Raw genomic sequence first — 23975 nt, 5'->3', positions numbered from 1 at the left:
GTTTAATCGGGTGCGGTGTAAACACGTTTCATCTTGCCTGTTCAGATTTCGCGGCATCCTGAAGTCGCACGATGGATTGATTTTGTACAGAGGCCCATACTGTTGGCTAGGATTTGTCCAGAGGGATCGCTGGAGGCGCCAGGCATGTGCCGACACTAGCGTTGCTGCGTCTTGCCTCGAGAAAGATATCTCGACGATTCCTGCTGAAGTGTCACGTCCGGCTTTGGCAGCGTCATCAGCCCGACGTTGCCTTGTATTCCGCAGTGGGCAGGTATCCACTGCAGAACAATGCGATGATGGAGGTCACGGGCTTTCTCGCATAGGCGTTCATTCATCCAGTGGTCAAAATCGAATGGTCTACCAGGGCTGAGGACTATTTCACGCAGGTGGTGAAGCTGCTGTTGAGAAGTGCGGCGATGCGAGTTTGTTGGTGCGTCCTGATTAGCTTGTAGTTAATCCTTGGAAAAGCAGAGGACCTTGAAATAGAGAGACAATGTACACACGGGAGAACTTACCGCTGGGTGCTACGTGTCCGTGCTTCTCTATTCCACTGATGGAAGCAGATGCGTACCATCTCATATGGACGTGCCAGCGGTTACAGTCGGAACGCTCCCGTCAACTCCTACAAGCTGGTCTTCTATGCAGTGACACGACCCGTTATGACCGCTGAATGCAGGACAACAGATTCCATAAGACGCCAGGTCACTTCACACACACACTGGCTTATAACAGTGCACGTATAGTACACATATACAAAAAATAGTATGCTTTACAGTCAACTCTATGTCGCAATAAAAAAGACACAGGGTTGCTTCTTACAACAATGAGTTTAATTCCTTGATTGTTTCATAGGTTACGTGACGCCAAAGTTGCCGACGGTCACCCTGCGTTTCATGAGGCATTTACGTGTTTAAAAACGTTTTTCTTTTCCTGATCCTGCCGTACCCCCCCCCCCCCTGGTTACTTTTTAAGTAAAGTGTATAGGCGCTGTCCAAAGTGCCCTCGAAATCAAGGAATGCGCTCCTTATCCCTGTTGTCGTTATGTCTGTTGGGAGCAAGATATTCTGGATCTCGTGAGAGATTGTTGGGCAGCCGTGCGACCAGCCGCATTCTGTTGTGACCACCAAGCTTTTTAAATGAAGCGAGGCTTGTTTGATCCTGCTTAATTGTTAGAGATCATTTGGAACTATAGTAGTTTACGCATGTGCAAACAAATATGTGCAGTATTATTAGCGATGTTTCGCCGTCTTTTTATATACGCGCATTCAGACTACCGCACGAGCTACAATGGCTTCGTTCTTCCCTTGGTGCATTTACATGTACCCAAACGTGGGAACAATTGTAACCACCAGTACCCAGCTGTTTAGCACAACATTGTATCATGTAGACTTTTTTTGTAGTTGAGCTAACTTTGGTGATTTTGTATATTTAGTGCATTTTGTATTTTTCATCATCTAGCGCAGTGGTCGGCTACATACGGCCAGCGGAACACTATATCGCCTCCCGCAAGACATCAGAACATCCCTTCCACACTCCCTACTTACCGATGAGCACCTGTCGACTAACTCAACAACGCTCCAACGACTTGCTGCGTCTGTCGGGGAGTAATATTGATGTAGATATTTTAGAGTTCCCAGCAAAAGTCGCATTGAAAGAGCATTTCTGCATATTATAAAGCTTAGCTGCAACAAAGCCTGAGTGATCGTTCATGAGTTGTCACAATCAGCGCTTGAAGCATACGTTCAAGATGTTTGGCCGGCATCTCAATCGACATTTCGCTATACGTCCGTGCTAATTCATATCGTTCTACGTGAAACCCTAGTATCTATCATTATCAGCGTCGCCAGGTACTGGCCCATCAATGTTCGGTACGTCGACGAAACTGACGCTTCTCTTGTCTTCTGGCGTAGACTCTGTCTCGAAGAGCATCACGGTGTTCTCTTCCGGGTGCGGCCGAAGCAGCACACCGGGAACGTACAGGGTCACCTGCAATGGATTCGAAGAAAGTGGAGGTCACAATTTTCAGCTGCAAAAGCATGGACAAATTAAGGAGATGCGTAGGTGCGCGAGTTACCTTGCAGATGCGTGGAGGAACTATCGTTGATTCCATAGGGAAGTATCGTGGTGTAGTGAGAATTCAGCAACTGTACTTGCTGTACACATCCTATGTTAGTTTCAAGCGGCTAACGTTACGTGCACAGTCGGTTAGTTTCCTTGCGACATGGTGGGGACATGCATCGAGAACCCAAGCCAGGCTGGCAAGTTAGAAGGCCTTGCGCACTTGGCTCTCTTACGCGATCTTGAAGGCAAATCTCAAGTGTCCTCCGGGATTTCAATCCTCTCGCAATAATAAATAAATAGATTAATAAATAAATAAAAAAATAAATAAGTATAGTTCACTTTCACTGAAACTTACTTGTGGCCCGATGCTAGGCCAGTATCGCCCGAGGTTAAAGCCGTTGACGAAGGCGACGCCTTTTCCCCAACCCGTCGGGTCAAGGAAGGTGTCCAACGTATTTTGTCCTTCTGGCAGCACGAACTTTCCGAAGAACGCACCGGGAGCTGAACAATTCTGCTCGGCGTTCGGCGTGTTAAAGGCCTCTGCCAGCTGTGTCACCACATCCGACTTGTCCAAAGGCAGTGGTTCCATGGTCCAGCCAGAGAGGACGTGATTGTCCAGGGTGACGTTTTCGATTATTCCCTGCGAAAGCGGTACCCGAGAAGCGTGTCGTTTAAGTTGTATTGAATTTAGCTAGTGCGTATTGACCATTATGCATTGATTAATAGGTCAGTTTTCAAGCCATATTCCAAATTAGGTGTCCCAGAAATCGGGTGTCCACTGTAAAGATGAGGGAACGTGCAAATCACTACTGACATAGCTGTGCCTTGTGTAGAAGCACATGAGGAAGGTCATGTCGGACTACTCGACTATATAACGTACGATTTTGAAACCTTGGACAGTGTGCTTTCAGATGCAAAAGTCAAGTGTGCCCGTGCTGCTGCCATCTCAGCATTGCTTTTTCGTGACGCCATGCTTCTGTGCTGACCCCTTTAACAAAGTAAATCAATAATTTATACTTGGCCAATCCTATATAAATAGACCCTTAAGAATGTAGCCCCCGCGGTAGACCCTAGCAGACGTGGGCGATGGGGACATGGTATGAAAAGAATGCGTTGCTGGGTTAGTGGTATGACAATCTCCATTTTCAAAAAAATATGTTCTACAGACAGGCGCCTACGGGCAGCAAATATCAATAATGAGTCAACAACTGATAAAGTCAGACAAAGCGTACATCATGAGTGTCATGCAAACGTCTATAGAGAGCTTTATCGTGATGAATTTTGTGGCGAAAGGCACCGCGTATCATGGTATGCCAAGTTATTCCAGGTTTCTGTCTAAGCAGGCACTGCCACAGAATACTTCTTTCGGGACTCTTGACGCAGTTCAAAATCCAGGGCTTTTGTTTTAAAGCCTGCTACCGAGAACAATTTACTGTTTAACACAAAAGTAATAAAGTTCATTTCTTCAATTCTGCAGTAGCGATAGTTTAAAGCCAGGAAAGTCACATCAACAACAGATGAATGTCTGCGTTGTGAATGTTCGCCGTAAACTTAATGAGCTTTCCATTTCATGAATCAAGGTATTATTAATTTTAAAGGCTGCTTAACAAACTAAAAACCATCAGCGTCTATTTAACAAAAGCATTTCACATAATTTTCGTGCGCATGCATTTCGCCGAATTTCAATGCTGCATTAATTTTATCTAAACCACTCTACACTTTGATGACCGGAACCAACTCGATCGGCAAGGCTCTTCACTTCATACCTTCATGTCCCGATTTCCTGGTCCGTAATTGATCCTTCCCGTGTTTTCCACCAGAATAGTAATGTTCTGGCCACTCTGAACTACCACGGGCACGCTGTACACCAGCTGATCAGTGCTCACCACAGCCCTCGTCTGGGCAGTGAACACGTATCCCCTGTTCTTAATGCCTGGGACACCCAAGTTAGCCGGACTCGATGGCCGAAATGACACCCGTGTCGTATACACCACGTAACCGAATGCGTGACCGAGCTCCTCGAATGACAGTGGTCGGTGGGAAGACACTGGGGTGACGTAACCTTTGGATCGCAGGAAACTACGGATAGCATCGAGTGTAGCGCACGAGTTCAGATTCACGGCACCGATCTTCAACTTGGGTGCAGGAACGGGTAGCGTTCCATTCGGAAGCGGCATGTAGCGACCGACAACTTCCCTTATCTTGAAGTAGGTGTCGCTAGGGTCGCCGGCTTCTGTCAGAGGCGCTCCATAGTCGTAACTGGTTGGCTGCGGTGGCGGATTGGCCCCGTTCATGAATCCGAAGTTTGTTCCTCCATGAAACATGTAAAAGTTGATTGACGCGTTTCGCTGTAGTATCTTCTCGAAAGTCTTCATCACGAGAGCCTGGTCCACTTTGGCGTGACGCTGGCCCCAGTGGTCTAGCCATCCGGGATAATACTCCGTCACTACAAGCGGACCTTGTTTCATGGCTCTCCTTATGGCAGCGAACTTGGCGTCCACGTCTACGTTCGCACCGAAGTCGGCGGTCACTAGCGGCCCTTCGACGCTGTCGCAACTGTAGGCGGCGTCGCCGGGAGCGTCGGTCCTAAACAAAACGATGTCCTCACCGAGGTATCTTCGCGTAATGTTGACGAGGTGTCGCATGTAATCCTTGTCACAGGTGATGTACTGACCGTACTCGTTTTCCACCTGCACCGTGATGATTGGACCGCCGTTCTTATAAAGGTACGGCTCGATCATTGGAAGCAGCACGCCGAAAAACGTGTCCACGCGAGAGAGGTAGGAAGGGTCCGAAGACCTATACTTCATGTTTGGATTCAACCTAAGGAGCCAGTATGGCAAACCACCGTTGTCTCTCTCAGCGCATATGTACGGGCCCGGTCTGAAGATCACGAACAAGCCGACTTTCTTCGCAATGTCCAGGAAGCTCTTTAGGTCGTAGTCGCCCTCGAAGTAGAACTTTCCCGGTTCTGGTTCGTGGCCGCTCCATTCCACGTACGTTTGAAGCGCGTTGAGGCCTCCTAGTCTCATCTTTTCCATGCGGTCTTGCCAGTAAGCCCTGGGAACGCGGAAGTAGTGCAGGGAGCCTGAAATGTAGCGGAAGGGCTGGCCGTCCTTGAGGAACTGGTTGTTCGCATAGTCAACGGTGAATGACTGGTTGTTGGAGTAGCAGTTGGAGCACGCTACCAGCGACATTGCGAGCCACACGAGTACGGCGAGACGAGCCATGCCGACGGGCGCTGATCTCGCGCTGATTGCATTCGTCTCGGTCGAGCCCTCCGCTTGCAATGTGAGATGGGCGTCTCTACTTATCAGCGCCCCAAGCGTAGCGCTAGGACGTGGTAGGCGAGTTGTGAAAAGCGTCGCGAAAGATAGTGCGCGTGGCACCGGAGTCTGATCGCGGAAAGAAATGTCGAAAATACTGATATCATTGTTGAGATGGGGTATTGAAAAGCAACTTATTGTTGCAAATGGTGATAAGTATAGCGTGACACGTATAGAGTATTCTGAAAGTGAATTTCAGACAAGTCACCTTAGACCAAGTTCACGTTACCTGAACAGTGACAATGGGATGGAGTATGTATGTCAAAATTTGATCGTAGTAATGGTGCTTCACGTTTAGAAGGCTGGAACTCATGTTCCGCAGTAGTCTTACCTTATATGTAGATTCTTAATAAATAAATTGAGTCTCTATACAGATTGCAGCGAGATAATAAAACATAACGATAGTAATAAGGCCGCTATGTGGTACCAGGTTACTTTGTATTAAATAGGATGATAGCCACTAGAGGATACTCTGATGGCAACTGTGACATGTAATTAACCTGTAGGGGGAGCCCTTTGTATGAACAGAAATTAAGGCTTGTAGGTCAACATTTGCACTTACGCTCATAGTCTGTTAGTTACCGATATGCTGGTCAATGTCTTGATTTCCTCGAAGTAATGTGTGTTAGTGCGCAGTGTCATTTCTGTCGTCAAGAGGGACTCAATCAGTTTTATGCGTCCGTGGAATCTCACCACATGTAACGATGGTTCAGCTAAAATCGCGAGAGGATCATTTTTTCATCATTTTCAAGCATTATTCTCTACGCGCCACAGTTGTCTAGTTTCTAAGGCATTCTATTGTTCACCCGCAGGTCGTGGGATCGAATCCCGGCCGCGGCGTCTGCCATTTCGATGGAGGCGAAAATGCTTGAGGCTGGTGTGCTTATAGTTAGGCGCACGTTAACGAACCCCGGGTGGTTGATATTTCCGGAGCCCTCCACAACCACGTCTTTCATAATCATATCGTGGTTTCGGGACGTTAAGCCTGAACAGTTACTATCTATATGGTTCGTTATATATGGATCATTCTCTCAACATGCACTCTAGGAAGAAATCGAGTGCCTAGGCAGCATTTGCGGTGGTCAGGTACTACCTTGACCTATCTTGTGTGCTTGCCTTGCGTTATCTTATCAACATGTCGTGAACGGTGCATGCTATCAGCTTGGCATAGCAGCCCTGAGAGGAAAGTGGCGAGAGCTGAGTTGACAGATTTCTATTGTTCGATGGGAGATTTACTCCCCAAATATACTGAGATTTTTTTAAGACTGCAGTAAGCTGCGTATGAACTGCACGAGACTTTTGTTTAGTCAAACAGCCTTGTTTAGAACAGCCTTGTTTAGAATGGATTAATTTGTCCTGCTTTAATATCACCCTGATTTGATACTGTCCGGGCAGTTGTTATTTGAAGTTAAGGCGTCTCTTCAAAACTGTACACATCGTATGCATGGTCCGTCTTCAAATGACGATATGTGCGTCATTTGAGGCACGGCAACTTATCTGTATAGCAATCGAGAAGCAACATATCTGTAGCAATCTATCCTAGCAATTTATCTAAAGCAATCGAGAAGTAACTTTGGTAACCGTGCATGTTTGCAAGAATATGTGCACTGCACACGCACCTTTGTTGAAAGAGTTGTTTTACATTTTGACTTGTTGTACGTCATCGCTACCAAGGACTTCAGTTATGAGATGTAAAATTGACGATCGCCAGTTTGTAACACAAGCTACCAAATAAACTCGTACATATTTCCCAGAAAGAAAGCTTCTTGATTGATAAAAAAATGAGAGTGATCGGTCTAATTTTTTTCAGAGCTGTCACTCTTCGAATATGTTGAGCGATCACCTGAGTAGAACGTTGGTCCTGTGTTCGATGCCCTGGTGAGGATGAACTTTTGATCAACTAAGAAGTCTTTTCACTTGGATTTAGAGCATAAGTAACCCATCTCCTTTGAGAAAAACTGCATATACCATGTATTGCATGTATACGGCCCTGCACAGACTGAGTGCATTTCATCATGCAACCTTTCACTTACCTTCGAATCGCACAAGCCACCGTTATTCCGTCCAGTATTTTCTACGATAATTGTGATGTTCTGGCCGCTCGTCACTATGATGGGAGCGGTGAAAATCTTTTGGTCTTTGGCGAGGACCGCTTTCGTCGCTGCTGTAAGCACGTAACCTCTGTCCCTTAAGCCAGGAACCGACAGTACTGCCGGACTGCGCGGCCGAAACTTGACAGTCGTGGTGTAAGCGAGGTAGCCTCTATCCAGTCCCACCTCTTCGAAGGACATCGGGAACTGTGAAGACATCGTCCTCAGCACATGGCGAGCTTGCCAAAAGATGAACATCTCGTCGAACGGCAAGCACCGGCGCAGTTCGACCAAACCAAGGTTCAGCTTTGGAGCCGGCTCTGGCAATGGCCCGTGCGGTACGGGTAGGTACCGTGCCGTGATGTTCCTGATAGCGTAGTACGTGGCCGTCGGGTCACCGCTTTCGTTAAGGGGCGCTCCGAAGTCGTAGCTGGTGGGCTCCGGCAGTGGATCTGCTCCGTTCGCGAAGCCGAAGTTGGTGCCTCCGTGAAACATGTAAATGTTCACTGATGCGTTCAACTCCAGAATGGTCTCAAAGTTCTTGAGGAATTTCCGCTGGTCTACCTTCGCGTGCCGTCTGCCCCAGTTGTCGATCCATCCGGGATAGTACTCCGTGACAACCAGAGGTCCTTTCTTCATGTCCATGCGCATGACATGGAACATCTCTGATACGCTAACCGTGGAGTCGATGTCAGCCGTTACCAGCGGACCACTGGCGAGGTCGCATTGGTATGCCTTGTGGGTCGGGTAATCCGTAAAGAACAGAACGACGTCTTTTCCTAAGCGTTTCTTAAACATATTGAAAAGACCACGCAAGTAAATTTCGTCGCAGGGAAGGCCCGAATTTCCGTACTCGTTCTCTACTTGCACTGTGATGATGGGACCTCCGTTTTCATACATGTATGGCTGGACTCTGGGAAGAAGGACGTCCAGCCACCTCGCCACCGCCTCCATGTACGACGCGCCTGAAGATCTGCACCTCACTTGCGGGTCCAGTCTTCGAAGCCAATAGGGCAAGCCTCCATTGTCCCTCTCCGAGCAGATGTAAGGCCCCGGTCGCAGTATGACCAGAAGACCGACGTCCGCGGCGGTGGCCAGGAAGGCCTCCAGGTCGTAGCCAGCGTCGAAGTTGAACTTCCCAGGCTCTGGCTCATGGCTACTCCATTCGACGTACGTCTGCAGTGCGTTCAGTCCGGCCATTCTCATCTTGACCATGCGGTCCCGCCAGTATGATCGGTGAACGCGGAAGTAGTGCATGGAGCCGGAAACGTAGCGGAACGGCTGGCCGTCCTTGAGGAACTGGTTGTTGGCATAGTCGACGGTGAACGACCGGTGGCTCGAGTCGCAGATAGTGCATGCGAGCATCCCCATCACAAGCGACGCGAGTGCGGACGAACGAGCCATGCTTGCGCGCGAAGGTTTTACGCCGATACCTTCCCTCTTGGCCGAACCCTCGGTTTGCAATCTGATCTCGACGTCTCTGCATCCCGTTCCATACATAGCAGGCGACGGTGCGGAGGCTTGCCAGACTTTTTTCAGCTGATGCGTTCGCTCCAGGAAATAGTTCATTCTCGTTTCGTGCCCGTAATGTTATTTCTTTGGCTTTACGCGGAATAATGAGTGAGAAGCTCCTGTTTTTTACAGATAAACATGCGTTGTTCTATCTGCCTAGTAACATTTCTTTGTCATTTATTTTCGTTGCGTTTTATTCGAAGCTTCGTCACTCTTGAGATGCGTGCTCGCAGCGACGAAACGCGCGGCTATGAGGCGTGCGGAGTTATACCGAACTTCTTGCATGTGCTTTACAGCGTTCACTGGTATATACGAAACTTATCAATGGCCCGAACATAGGGCTAAGATGTGGTGCACAAGACGTGAAGAGCGTTGCGGTGTACAGATAGCCGACATAGCACGGAAACTGGGGGTAGAAGAGCGGTGTCAAAAATATTGACATCATTGCTCGCCAAACGCAAGCGTAATATTTCCCCAGAACCCACTTAGTGCGGGCTTTACCAGTCCATGTTGATTGTGCTATTTTTACATTCATTATTTGCTACTGACACTGACAAGTTCCCACCCTTTGTCGCGGAAACAGACTTCATGCAAAGCAGTCGGCGCGAGTAGCTGGTTAGCGAATTTTTTTTTTGTTAGCATTGAGGATACTCTTACCAGGTGTATCGGTATCTTTTAATAAATTCATTGGTTGTGCGCATAAAATGGGCTTCCGAAGTGGGTCGACTACACTGCCATGTAAGTGGTATCTTATAGGGCGACGCGCGGTGTAAGATTACAGTGTACGTGCATGTTGCACTGTGGTCCGATAAAACGTGGGCCCTCGCGTGATAGCACAGCTAGGCATCGCTTTCATCAAAGGAGAGTGGCGTATTCCACAGGCGTATCAAAAATTGTGAATAAGAGGGAGTGGTGTACACCAGAATATACTTCGCTAAGCTGTATAGGCGTTAGAAATGTGATATCTATGACACCTTTATACAAACCAGAGCCAATACTGCAAACACAGCTCATTGTAGACATTCTATAGGTGTTTTAGGGGCCAATACCAGTTTCGCTGCTGTATAGCGCTGCCTAACGAAAGGCGTGCATACAACAAATATATACACTTGTTGCGCCCTGAGCAGACGAAAGCGAGCCGTCTCCATCTTTTTTTCTTTCCTGTAAGCAAAATTGACGGAGAACGCGACCGGGGAAAACAAAGAGTTAGATGGAGTGATGTATTAGTTCGCAGAGATCGAATAGAATCCTCCCTCATAGGATACGGTAAACTGGAGATGATTAGGAGAAGCACTCGTCTTGCAAATCAAATGGGATCCTCCTCATATGATAGGGTAAACTGGAAATGATCGGGAAAAACACTCGTTTTGCAGTGGACTATAACAGGCTGACAATGACGATTAGTCCTAGAAATTTGGTTTGTAGGAGAGCAGCGTATATAACATGAAAGTATTGCTTTTTTTTTTGTCTAGGTCTCACTTCACAACCGTTTTTGTGAAACATCATCCTTAATTTCACAAATTCTTACACTGAGGAACGCCACATGGAGCCTTGACAAACACCTTTATTACATGACTGCAGTTCGGCAGCACTGCACTTTTCAGTTAGCTGAGTTAACGGTTAGTTTCCCACAGCTGGTCGGATCCAGCATATGCAGGGGCACCCAAAAATCACGTCACTACCTGCAGTAGTCTTGCCGACGTGAAAGGGTTCAACCGTGACTCCTTCCCGTTGCTCCGTCCGGGATCGGCCCGTCGACGTTCGGCGTGTCCACAAATCGGACCGTGGGCGAATTCGATGGAACCAGCTCTGTCTCAAATAGGACAACCGTGTTTTCCTGCGGATGTGGTCGCAGTATTGAACCCGGCACGTACAGGGTCACCTGAGGCCCGATCGAGGGCCAATAGCGGCCGAGGTTAAAGCCGTTGACGATGACCACGCCTTTTCCCCAGCCGGTCGGGTCGAAGAAGGTGTCCAGTGGATCCTGACCTTGCGGTAAGGCGAATGTACCGTAGAAAAACGCTGGTGGTTGAATGTGGGTACCTTGATCAGTTGCGTGTCCGTGCTTGGAAAGAAACGAGTCAATGCGATTTACGTCTTCAGCTCGAACGAGTGGTACACCTTCCATTGACCAGTTGGTCATCACGGCGTGTCCCAGTGTCACCTCTGAAGTTATGCCCTGTCAGGTTGGAAGAAAAAGCTGTTATAGATATGTATAATCTAATATTTAGTTGCTATATTTAACATCTTGTTTCACTTATTGTATTATATTGAATTTCAGCTCTATGCCTGCCTCTAATGGGTTTTTGCATGTGTTTAGAACATATGCTCTTGATATAGAGTAAGATGACAAAACCAGACACATAACTGAACCGCACACCTATGGCGATGTCTCTGTGTCCTTAGAAAAAGTGTTTAACGAGTCAGAGTATTTTATTCTCTACCATAGGAGAGAGCTGTCCCTGAAGTGGTAGAGAAAGGGAAGTTTATTGTACACTTAGCTCGTACATACACTGACGAAACATCGAAAACAAGTAAAGACAGTGTATACATCTTACAAATGAGTACAAAAACATAATTGATCGCTGGGTATCCAAATGTTACAAGTCAATGGTAAATTAAAATGAATCAGGTTAATCACATTTTACAGGATCACATGCATGGGTCCTAGAGTGGGCGCATAGCTAGTACGGGACAACTGGAAACTTCTGCTGTCTTTCTCTTACATTAAAGAAACGTGTGTGCCATCGTCGAAGGAAAGCCTCTTCGCCATGCGTTTCCAGCTGCTGATCTTGGTAATTCCACACAATGAGCCGTATTTTGTGTTTAGAAAAAAGGTTTAACGATTTACAGTAGTTGATACTGTACTATGGGAGAGCTAAAAGCCGTCCCCAATACATTGATGGAAGTTTCTTTTTTTAATCCTTCTTGAGTAGGAGCAGTGGGAGGCTGCTATGTGCAGCTAGGTGCCGGAGGTCCAGGACCAGATCTTGGATTGGGCCAAAAGGGTAACGGAGACCTACGCTGGGTAGGCTCCTCTGACACTCCACCACTGCACCTTCCCCTCTTGCGATGAATAAATTTTTTCTCCTCCTCCTCCTTTGGTGTTTAGAAAAAATTTATTTACAGCATGTACAGAACACAAAGGCTTCATACCATTCCAGTAACAGGGCACATACCCTCCTTTGGTAAGACTTAGTTTGAACGTTTTAAATTGCTAGCTACACAACTTTAATACGGACTCTTAATCACCCGCACAGACTAAGTTGTGACGCGGGTTTAAGGTTGCAATCTTGAAAATACTCGTAAATTTTTACGAAGATTCGGATATCAGTGCTCAGCCAAACACAATGCTTTATGTGGGAACGACAATCTTTTAGTTTACATCGTCGGTAGCATTTGCATTAGCCGAAATAAAATGCCAATGGTTTGAGGGGAAATCAGTTTGTGCGTCTGTTTTTCACAACTGAAGTGCCGGTGAGCTGTATTTTTTGGGGAGAGCTTACACATTTTCACAGATTTTACAGTTTTACAAGTTGTAGCCAATTATAGCGAATGGGTGAAAAATGAGCTTATCGTAGTTCATGGGTCTTTCGATATCTTGTGTGGTGAAATTCGTTATCTTTATCCATAATTGTGTCTGAATAAATTATTTGAGTGTATTGATGATAATGACGGTATTCACGCCTAAAAGTTGCCAAATTTTACGATTACTTGACCTCGCGATACTAATAGGTCCTTTAGCGGCGGTATAACATTGCGTAACACCTCCTGCGGTGTCAATGGAACAAATGCAACGCTTAGAACAAAGAAGATTAAAGGAAAATTGCAATTTGTTTAATCCTCCTTGGCTTAGAATTGACATTTTTGTTTAGTTTTTTTTTTCCTTTTTACCCTTTACCTTTTTAGTGATACCCTTTTTACCAGACACGGATATAGAATAACGTTGTTGTATATTTGTCTAGATAATTTCCTGTTGTTGCTGAACGAGTAAGCATTAAAATGCCAGCTAGCTGTTTCAATTGTGACGACTAAAATATTTTATCGTACTTCTTATGCTACCTCTCTCGAAATATTTGAAGCGGACAAAAGAAATGTATTTATCAAGGCCATCCTTGATGAACCACCTCTTCATTTACTTGATTTTCGGAAGGCACTGCTTCATGCGTTATTTTTTTAAATATTACAAAGCGTTATTTTAGTGCAATTAATTCTGCATCTGAAGTTTCTGCTAAGTTAGATAGGGCTGGTTCTTCCCAGTTCGCTGGCTGAGATTACCACTGCGCCTTCAAATGAAGCAAAAATATATAGGTACCATGTATAACCTGCTTGTTTCAGCATGCGCACTCCGCTGGTTGTGAGCGCGTATATCCGTTATTCGTTGTACTACATGATGGACCACGTGCACTTCTTATCAAGTGAACAATATAAGATTACACACTTTGAACGCATTGCGCGTCCTTGACAATCGTTTTTCCTTCTATCTCACTCCGGCCACTACGGTGTCGGCTGACTTATCCGATAAGCGCTGGTGACAATGCATGTCTGTCGTAAGGAGCCACAAAATGCGTGCTCGTGTTCGTCAGAGCCGAGTGAAGGCCTGACACATGTGTAGATATCTCGACTCGCACAACCCTTTGTCTGCTGAGACTTCGATTGCGTCTGTGTTGTTCCACTGATATTTTCGCTAAAGGCGTTTTCTATAGCAATGAAGGAGTTGTCGAGTGTCCCTAAGAGTCTGATAAAATGGATGTGTGTGACTTCTATATGGTGTCTTGTTATATGGACTTATTTGATTTTGTTATACCCGCTACCCACCTGTAAGAAATTATAACCACATTGTTGATCTCGGGGTTGATGATGATAAAGGGTTAGGGCTGAGCCTCTTGCAATGGGATGAAAGCACTCAATGACCCACTCGTTACGTAATTCGCATTCTGTGACACCCCGTTATTATTTCGCTATTCTAAAACAACATATCACATATGTTAACATGAATCCTTCCCCGACATGAAGCCTCTCGAACAGAATCTGTTTTGCAAAGGAATTTCAAGCACCGGTGGGGCTCTACAATAAAAAAAAACGAAAAGTTTGGTAGAAAAATTTGCCAGCGCCGGCGCAGCGTTACACAGTGTGTCGAAGAGAATGAACCCGGCACCTCGCAAAGCAGCGTGCAGTGTCCGTCAATGCAGCAGCGAGAAATATTCCTGAATATAAGTTTTATGTCTCCCTTGCAGTTCTGAGGTGAACGAAACAATTCACACTAGCACTTACTTGCTTGTAGCGCCAGCTGCTGAGAATAAGAAACGGCCTCTGAGGCGGCCTCTGAGAAACGGCATCTGATCTTGGAAACTGTTGTACATGGTTGAGGCTATGTATTCAGCCAATACACTCGGGCCTAATAGCCCTACCGATGAACTTGAGTATGGCGCTCGAAAACGGTGCGAACAAATCCCGAGCGCCTGCTGTCGAAGCTTCCGAAAAACAAGCTAAGTCAAATACAGGCATCAGTTGGGAACTTTTTGGGTTACCTAGAGCACGGCGATGACTTAATAGATCCGCGGCGGGTGGCAGCCATTTTGGCAGCAGTGACGATGCTGTTACGTAGCGGAAGTCGCTGGCAGCCGTGCGCTGATTGGTTCTCCATTGATCGACTCGCTTCCGGCGTCGTCGCCGACACTGGAGATATACAGATCGTCTATATAGAAGTGGACGTTTCGACCACCGTCACCGGTAGCGTGGACGCCAGGTGATGCCGGCATACGAAGCGCCGGGAACACGTATAGGCGAAAACGCTGTGTTCAACTACAGTTGGCGTTGACCCGACGTGACGTCTGTATAATGTAATGTTGGTTAAGTTATGTAGCCAGCACAGCAACCGTGATTGATGTTTCATTCGGTATTTTTCCAACTAAGGTCTGAAACCTGCCGTTGCTCTGTTGGAGAATATTTGATTGCTACACAGAATGCGTTGGTTCGGTTCCTGCTGTGCTCTGATTGTTTGCATTCGTTGGGTCAACGCTGCCGATGACAGATTTTTTTTCTCTTTACTCTGGCATTCAGATTACCGGTCTGTATTCTCGCCGTTTTTGGGTATATAATTTGTGAACCACCTGCGGCGCATATGCTCATACACGGTCCATGGTGTGTGGGTATGCGCCAAACGTGTCTAAGAAACGGCTTGACGAAATACACGACGGGATTTTCACGTTATTCGTGTAATGACCAGTGAGACATACTCGTCAAACACTCTTACCCTCCTGTTAATTTTGGTCTACCGCAAGTTAAGAGACGCAGAGTAGCCGTGATCTGCCGAAATTTGCGATAACCAATGTCCGGTTATTCAAGGCCCTTCAATGTGTCTGTAAGGCATTTTGCACAATTAAATGCTAATATCAATAAATAGACATCCTGTCTCTTCTATTTGATGACCTCAGTTGAACGAAATCGTCGGCCGATATTCGCAATTCACTGTTATCGTGCAGTGCGGTGAGATTATTTGGACGTCCTTCATAAGGCGTCCTTATTTAGTCAGCGCCATAAAGTGTAGAGAAAGAGAGCGAGAGATGTTGAGGAAAGGAAAAGACGCAACTTCTGTAGTCCTAATTGGGAGCAGCGCTCAGCGCCCCCAAAGTGTCAATTCGGTTGATCGTTCAAGCGACGGGAGAAGAGCGTCGCGTTTTCCTTCTCACCTTGGGGTCGTGGTTCCCTTGCCCGTAATTCTGTCGCCCTTGGTTTTCCACGAGTATGGTGAGCGTCTCTCCCTCTGACGTCACCACTGGGACGCTGAACACCTTCTCGTCCAAGCTGAGCACGCTGCGGGTCGCCCTCGTCATGACGTAGCCTCTGTCCTTGATGCCCCGCACCGTCAGAAGCGAGGGACTCCTGGGCCTGAACGAGACCGTCGCGTTGTAGACGACGTAGCCGTAGGCCTGTCCAAGTTCCTCGAACGTCAGCGGATTCTCGGCGTGCACCGTCTTGAGATGGCCCCGTTTCCAGAACGAGTCCATCACTTCCGTCAGCGCCGAGCTCAGCGTCATGGGCACGCTTCCGAGGTTCATCTTGCGCGCCGGGACCGGAACAGGACCCGGCGGAAGCGGAAGGAACTTGGCCGTCGCGTTCCGGATCATGTAGTACAGGTCTGTCGGGTCTCCCGCCTCCGAGAGCGGCGACCCGTGGTCGTAACTCGTTAGCTGCGGCGGCGGTCGATTGCCGTTGGTGAAGCCGTAGTTGGTGCCTCCGTGGAACATGTAGAAGTTGACCGAGCCGTTGTACTTGGACATGATCTGCTCGAAGGTGTCGATTATCTGCCGCTTGTCAACCTTGTCGTGTATTAACGACCACACGTCCTGCAAGTAGAAAGGTGGCACGTTAAAGGGAAACAGTTTCTTGGCAGGTAAATTAGAAAAACAAATTTCCCAGTGTCGCTAATTTCGCGTCCGTATGCTTATTATTAGATTAAAAAATCTAAGCTCTGCCTTGAAATTTCGCGCCAAAATATCTATAAGTGACCATGAATTTCAAGGTGTTTTTTTTTTTGGGGGGGGGGGGGGGGGGCACATTGGCTGAGTGATACTTTCCGGAACTTGGTATGAGTCCGGCCCTCTCGTGGGACAATATACTTCATTTTTACTCATTAAGAGCAACGTACATTCTAGTAAATGCCGTCAGTATTTCTGACGTCATGGCTACTGGTGCAGAAACTTGAACGTGGCGTCGCCACTAACATCATTGCGCGCGTTTACACTCGAAGCGCCTGCTCTCAGCAATTGTGGCAATTTCGGCATTGTGAAAGTAATTCACTGATTTGTTGAGAAAAAAATTTGCTTTTTTCTTTAGGCTTCTTCAAATACTATAGAGCCGTTTTCAGATATTCCTTCCACGCGCATGCGTGTGCTTTACGGTGCAGCAAGTTGAACTCGTGTTTCAAGATGGCCTTTGAATGTATTAAACTGCAGATCGCGTGATCGAAGCCAGGCTGCGGTGGCTGCATTTTCGATGGAGGTGAGAATGCTGTAGGCCCGTGTGTTCAGATTTCGGGGCACGTTAATGAACCCCAGGAGGTCGAAATTCCCGGAGCCCTCCACTACGGCGTCTCTCATAGTCATGTGGTGGTTTTGAGACGTAAAACCCCAGATACTAATGTATTCAATTGCGATAATGTTTCATTTATTATTTCAAGCGAGCAAATATTTTTATCATCAATTTCCGTCGACGGAGGTCATTTACTTCATTTTTTATTGCTTTCCAGCCATCTTTCCACGTTCCCCTTCTTTCCTCTAAATAATTTGTGTCCTACCAATTTTCTCATCTATGAAGTGGCTGGGATCTTCGCTTTACAATATAAATAAACTGGACAAGTTTTAGCGCCTATTTATCATTTTCCAGTGTCGCGTTTGGTTTAAGCTTCGAATTTATTTTAAGCCTCACCGACCAACGATAAAATGAGAAAACTGCAACGCTATTCTTCGACCTTTGACTCACGTGAATCTTCACGTGCGTCAAATGAATGTCACCCCGAACGTCTGAATGTCAGCTGAAAAACGTCGGCACCCCAAGAAAGCAATGCGTCCAATTCGGAGTCCTTACTCAGCTAAAATAAAAAAAAGACAATAAAACAGAAAATGCATCCTTTCCACTACATTAAGGGCGTTTATTGTTGTAATAAGGCAAATAAAGTAGGCTTGGCCGTTTTATTTCGCTGCATTTCTGCTTATTAATTTATTTATTTACTTATTTATTTAACCCTCAGCGTTAGCACATCAAAGTTATGAGGGACATGTTACAGGTGTAAAGTGAAAAAAAAAAAGAACACTTGATGCATTATATGCATGAAAACATAAAAAACCTTCATTTCTATACAGAGAAGGTTAACTGTCAAATTTGTCAACAGAAAAGGATCTGATGGCGGCAATAAATGGGACATTTTGAATTCTTGTCAGAAAACTGAAAAGAATAAATAACATCAAATCAAATACAGTTAGAAAGCATATTCAAGCAATACCAATCATATTATTAAAAAAGTCGTTTAGACGTGATGTATGTGTGATAAGAGATGATGAAAGTGAATTTCACTTTCTAGGTAGAAACGCATGCTAGCATGTTATTGTTGTATAGAGAGGAACACGAACTTTTTGTGAGTGGCCAATGTGAAATACGATACGAAAAGAAAGGATTTAGTAAATCATTTATGAGTCTTATTGTTCTGATAATAAATTTTATAAAAGAGAGAAAGAGCCGGTCTATTTAACGCCGGGTGGTAAGTTCTGGAAAGTTAATTGCGTCTTCATCGTGGTTACACTAACCCCAAGTTTATCGTTATATAGTTTCACGTGGTATTGACGATGAAGGTAAAATGCAACCGGTAAAGTGGAAACACTGTATTAGACGAAACGATCGCCAGGAAAAGCAACGCGTAAAGTGCATCACAAGCGGCAATCACTGTCGCCGGTAGTCTGATTATCGGCTGAATGCGTCATCCTTTATAGATCAGTAATCATACCTTACCAGTGACCAGTGTTATCGCTGGTGCTCTCACTAAAGCCCTCGAACAAACCTGACTAACCCCCGTATTCAGAAACGCTCCTCGACTCGAATGCCATCCTTCACTTGACTGAGTTGAGCACTGCGCCGCGGCTCGACTGAAATTGACGCTGCGCTTCTCAAGAATCGCTGCAGATTATTGCTGATATGCAGTGACTTGGTCTGCCTAGAGACGGCGCTCCCATCGGCTTTTTCAAGTCGAGGAGAGTTCTTCAGTGAAGGAGCGTTTGTAAATACGGGGGTAAGGTCGCGTCCTGCGCGCAATCTTAACGGTGCAATCTGTGATGCTTTCGAAGCTTTTCAGAAATTGCGGCTCAGCCTGCGTCGCGAGCTGTTTTAACAATTTTTCTGGGTGAAGCTTGATCACAGCGAATCAAACAAATGAGAGCGGCGCGGCAATATTTTATTCTACTGTACGTATTTGGGAGGGGGGAGGTTCCTTAATTATGTAGTGATTGGTGGAACGTCGAACCCCTCTCATAATTATTGTACCTATGGTACTGTACCTGCCTTCCACAGTAGTACTCTGTGACGACGAAAGGCCCGTGTGGCTGGGCTCCTTTGACCACCTGGTAGGCGTGTTCAACCGTGCTCTTAGTGGGGCCAAAGTCTGTGGTGACCAGCGTGTGGTCAACGTGGTCGCACTCATACGCCTTGTCCCAGGGCGTGTCGGTGCGAAAGAGGACCACGTCGTTGCCCAGATGTTGCTGCAGCTTGTCCACCAGGTGTCGCATGTATGCCTTGTCGCATGCGTCGTACAGACCATACTCGTTCTCTACCTGGTTTCGCAGAGAAGGCATTTAGTATGACCATCATCATCATCAGCAGCAGCAGCATCATCATCATGACTACGCCCACTGCAGAGCAAAGGCCTCTCCCACGATCCGCCAATCGACCCGGTCTTGTGCTTTCTGCTGTCATACAACCCAGTCTGTCATACGTTGATTTGTAATGAATATTTTTGTATGTATTTCAGAGTTGCCATTCTATTATTTGCTGTCATGGGCCACATGCGTGTTTCTTTCTGTATTGTCGCTTTCTGCTGCCTGTAATTTTTGTATTTTTGTAAATTTGTAGTTTAGATTTTTTTCTGGGTGAAGGGGCCAGTCAAGCTGTGAAGTGCAGCTTTTTTTCCTTCGCACCAAACCACGTATACAGTGTATTTTCGTATACTTGTCACGTGGTTAAATAAACTCAAACTCAAACATGTTATACATACGAGCGTCTTAATCTCATCGGCCCACCTAACTTCCTTTCTCACTTTCGTGCGTTTGCCATCTCTGAGAATCCAGTCAGTTACCCTTAATGACCAGCAAAGGAAAGTTTGTTCTACCAGTATGCACACTTACACACTAAATACTTCAAAATTGCCTTAATGTACAATCGCTAGACGTATACTTGGTTTAGAAAAAAATACAGTTTGTTTAGCAAAAAAATGGTTAATGATCTTGAGTACTTGGTACTCTAGCATGGGAGAGCATAAAGGCCTCCCATGGGCCTCACACTTCACGAAATACAGTGTGTTTCGAAAAATAGGCCTTTTCCTGTTAAGTAGTCTGCGCATGTACCCCGGCCTCCAGGAGGCATGCGCCATGATTTTTGATGGCCAAAACATGGCGACACGCGCGGACCAAGCGACGTCTGGTGCCACAAACTTGCAAATGTTTTCCTAGAAGAGAGGCGTGAAGGCAGGCCTCAGAGATTGCGTGCCGCCTTGCGGTGGTCAATTGCGGACTCCAGTTTTGATTTCGGTGATTTCCATTTGGGGTGCTGTTCGGACTAAGGAAAAGGCCCATTGTGTAATGATTTAGGGTACTTTGTACTCTACTGTGAGAGAGCATTAGACCGTCCCTTCAGCTTCACATTAGGTGTGTTTAAAAAAAGCGGTTAACGATTTTGAGTACTTGGTACTCTACTATGGGAAAGCATAGAGCCGTCCCGCGGGCCTCACAGCACCATTTTCAACTGGTGGAGCACACCTTCCAAGGAGTTTAAGAGAATTTTATTTCCTGATATATCTTACATAGCTTATGTGCACACAGAAAAATGTACAATGATGATGATCATGCGTATGTACAGTGCAAGCTGTTAAATAAAGCGAAAATAACTTATTTGCGTATGCAGTGATGTACAATGCAAAAATTGTACAACAAGTACAGGACATTCATGAACATTGAGATGATTGAACCTATATAAACGGTAAGGCTATATGCACAAACAAGGGGGTCAATCATAGGGTGAGGTGATGTTTTTGCTTCCACCTGTGAGGACAGTTTACTCTCGTGCTCAAGAACAATGTTTCGCAAAACAGACGTGTTTCTAATGAAGTGAAGGAGAATTCACACTGTACTTTCACAGTGGTACAACCTCTAGCCCACCTCCTCAAGAAGGAGTTCATCGATTTGTTACTTTCATGAAAGTGGCTCGCTTGTTCTTCTAAATAGCGCCTACATGATTACCAAACCAGAACCCCTGGATGGTGCGAGTGTTGCCTCATGCTGCCGCGCAAACACGCGAATACTCATCACAAAAAAAGCCCAAAAGAGGTGAACCCATAATGAAATTTCTCATCCTCGAAAATATTTTTAGATATAATGAAACATGTCACTCAAATTCGAAGGAATTGATTGATCGATATGTGGGGTTTAACGTCCCAAAACCACCATATGATCATGAGAGACGCCGTAGTGGAGGGCTCCGGAAATTTCGACCACCTGGGGTTCTTTAACGTGCACCCAAATCTGAGCACACGGGCCTACAGCATTTCCGCCTCCATCGGAAATGCAGCCGCCGCAGCCGGGATTCGAACCCGCGACCTGCGGGTCAGCAGCCGAGTACCTTAGCTACTAGACCACCGCAACGGGGCTCAAATTCGAAGGAAATTTTTAAAAAATCGGCCAATGATTTTGTACATAGAAGATCTGCGCAATTATAAACGGATCCACATGGTTACTTTTGTAACAGTGTTTCCAAGGTAGTCTTCCAATTCACGTCAGCGGACGCATGACTATCGTTACTTGCCGATTCTTCCAACTTATGTTGGAATTCGACACTCACTTAAGTAGTCAGCGCCATCGACAAACACGCTAGTTGGGAACGACAAACGTGCATTGGTGAACATGATGATCACTAAAATCATTTCATATGTTGGAAAAACTCTAATAAGCCTAAAACACTACGCGACAAGTGACTGGAACGCTCTACAATCTATACGGCAAAAAAAAAGAAAGATAAGCCCAATGCCATTGTTATAAGCAAAACTGGCCACTCTGGACGGTGTACTCGATCGTCCAACTTGTTTACACGATGCATCTGTGAGATCGCTTCACCTGTTTTCAACGCTAAAACCTCAGGTGACCATCGGCGGCAAGATGAGTGATGAAAGAAACGATCACGTTATGTGTCACTCTATGACCTTGTCGTGACGTTCGGAGTTAAAAATTTTTTATGCCTACGTGACGTCATTGCCTGAGATCCTCGCTTGGTCACAGGTGGGCCAATCCTGGAGGTACTGCGAAACCCTGTGAGGTGCAGGAAGCTGCCAATGCCTTAGATGACGGAGTCATACTAAAAGAACGGCTGCAGAAAACCTTTGTGTGTGAGGGGGGGGGGAGTTTGGGGGGGGGGGGGGCGTGTTCATTTTTGAACAGGTTACCGTGCAAGTGGGGACGAGGGTGCAGACCAAAAAATGTGGCGACACTAGCGCTCTGCTTTGTCACATTCTTTGTCTGCGTCCTCGTCCTTTCTTGCTGTAAGCTGATAAAAAAAAAAGAACTCTAACCGACTCGCCCAGATTTCCGTTGTTATTTGGGGAAAATAATAACGCATTTGACCGGCAAAACAAAAGGTGTCTTTCGCTCTCTACTTGCCTGAGGCATTGCGGACCGAGCATCGGTGACCGAAGAGTTAGAACATATTATTTTACGTTTCATTAAACTAGTGGCCTTGTTTCCCAATAGTGGAATTTTGTGTTCCACTATTTGGCGCACTATATTCGACTATATTTGTCCCGTAGTAGACAAATACATCGCAAATATATAGTGAAGTTCTTGGGTTTTAGGTGCAGACACCATGAGGCAAACACGCAGCACATCTACTTCTCTGAAATAATTTTGATGACCGGTGGTTCATTAGCGCGCAACTGAATGCAAGCACACAGATGGTACGGCCTTCCACTCCCATCGGTATGTGGATCTCATGGCCGGGTATTGAACCCATGACACCATACTTGATTGCGTAACAGCCATAGGCACTATAATACACTTCTGCAGCTCTTCTTTGTTTTTAAACAAGTAACCAATGACCGTTTACGTTCATGTCAAGGGGCCACTCAGAAGGCAGATAGAATTTTTATCTGTCGGAAGGGGGGCGGGTGCATTACCTTGTTCTGAAAAGGAGGCCGAGCCAGCAGGTGTGGTTCAGTGTCATTTTGAGCTCTCTATGCCACCCAAAAAAATATAATTATGTAATTGGGGGGCAGGGGCGGCAGTGCATGGGCTTGCTGTGCCACCCAACGGTTACACCACTGAGGCCACGTTAGAAGCGGTTTTTCGCCCTTACAACAAATCCGCTTTTATTGCATAATTTTCTTATCTTAATGCGACTGTTCAACAAGTGGGTGGTATATGGTTATTATCCGGAAAATCTTGTCTGCCTTTAGCTGTACTTACCCTTGATATGTAATATTTCACAGCATTAATTGAAATAAATGAAGTTATTTTATCTCACCTGAACGGTGATGATGGGTCCTCCGTTCTTGTACAAGTACGGCACCAGCATGGGCAGAATGTGGTCGAACCAGCGGTTCACCGCATCCAAGTACGTCTTGTCCGAAGTCCTGTATCTCATCCTTGGGTTGACCCTCAGCAACCAATACGGAAGACCGCCATTGTCCCGCTCGCCACAGATGTAAGGACCGGGCCTCAGGATCACGTACAGGCTGAGGTCTTTGGCTGTCTCCAAGAAGGTCAAAAGGTCGTAGTTACCCTCGAAGTTGTACTCTCCCGGTTCCGGTTCGTGGCTGCTCCATTCGACGTACGTCTGGATCGCGTTCAGGCCAGCCATCTTCATCTTGGTGAGGCGGTCGCTCCAGTAAGGCTTCGGGATTCGGAAGTAGTGGATGGAACCGGAAACGTACCGGAATGGTGCGCCGTCTTTGAGAAAGCGGTCGTTCTCGTAGTCCACCACGAAGGAGCGGTCGAAGTTGACCTGCTCTGCACGGACTATCGTCAACAGGAGACAGCATGCCGTCGCCGCCACGAATAACGCGCGCGACATAAACGTTCCGTCGATCCTGTTCATTTTTTTTTCGTTATTGAACGGCTTATTACGAACACTGACAGGGATAAGGCATAACTCCACACGAGTGCTTATTGTACTTGGGCCTCTGGCATCTATGGGATAACTAAAGGTTCGAGAAAGCGTTCGCGCTTTTTATGCCACG

General features: G+C 46.3%; 3 protein-coding genes across 5 annotated transcripts in view; 1 reads left to right on the top strand and 2 right to left on the bottom strand.

Moving 5' to 3' along the window:
* LOC119181497 (latrophilin Cirl) overlaps positions 1-23975 on the top strand; it is a 721750-nt gene that overhangs the window by 43032 nt on the left and 654743 nt on the right. The window lies entirely within an intron of this gene.
* Positions 809-23941, bottom strand: LOC119181029 (beta-galactosidase). 3 transcript variants are annotated; one of them, XM_075875077.1, is made up of 5 exons: positions 23261-23936; positions 19039-19311; positions 15682-16338; positions 2417-2701; positions 809-1986 (listed from the first exon to the last, which is right to left on the bottom strand). In XM_075875077.1, the coding sequence occupies exons 1-5, from the start codon at positions 23831-23833 to the stop codon at positions 1819-1821; spliced, it is 1956 nt and encodes a 651-aa protein (XP_075731192.1). In that variant the 5' UTR covers positions 23834-23936; the 3' UTR covers positions 809-1818. The 3 variants fall into 3 exon arrangements, with proteins under 3 accessions (XP_075731192.1, XP_037288653.2, XP_037288081.2); XM_037432184.2 differs by lacking the exons at positions 809-1986; positions 2417-2701 and adding an exon at positions 10536-11168 and having other exon boundaries at positions 23261-23941; XM_037432756.2 differs by lacking the exons at positions 15682-16338; positions 19039-19311; positions 23261-23936 and adding an exon at positions 3828-5379.
* LOC119181854 (beta-galactosidase) lies at positions 6077-8926 on the bottom strand. The gene is made up of 2 exons (XM_075875985.1): positions 7421-8926; positions 6077-6100 (listed from the first exon to the last, which is right to left on the bottom strand). Exons 1-2 carry the CDS (start codon positions 8879-8881, stop codon positions 6077-6079), a joined length of 1485 nt encoding a protein of 494 aa, XP_075732100.1. The 5' UTR covers positions 8882-8926.

Source organism: Rhipicephalus microplus, chromosome 10 (genome assembly GCF_043290135.1).
Source record: "Rhipicephalus microplus isolate Deutch F79 chromosome 10, USDA_Rmic, whole genome shotgun sequence".
NCBI classification, from domain to species: domain Eukaryota; kingdom Metazoa; phylum Arthropoda; class Arachnida; order Ixodida; family Ixodidae; genus Rhipicephalus; species Rhipicephalus microplus.
This window is presented reverse-complemented; position numbering and strand designations above follow the sequence as displayed.

Bases quoted from the DNA above. Each gene is read 5' to 3' on its own strand.
- LOC119181854 (XM_075875985.1), bottom strand. From the start codon at position 8,881: ATGGCTCGTTCGTCCGCACTCGCGTCGCTTGTGATGGGGATGCTCGCA. The intron at 6,101-7,420 runs GTAAGTGAAAGG...TCGCGATTTTAG, and splicing joins GTGGCTTGTGCGATTCGAAG to CTGAACCATCGTTACATGTG.
- LOC119181029 (XM_037432184.2), bottom strand. From the start codon at position 23,833: ATGAACAGGATCGACGGAACGTTTATGTCGCGCGCGTTATTCGTGGCG. The intron at 19,312-23,260 runs GTGAGATAAAAT...CTGCGAAACCAG, and splicing joins GACCCATCATCACCGTTCAG to GTAGAGAACGAGTATGGTCT. The intron at 11,169-15,681 runs GTGAGAAGGAAA...CCAACCTGACAG, and splicing joins AAGGGAACCACGACCCCAAG to GGCATAACTTCAGAGGTGAC.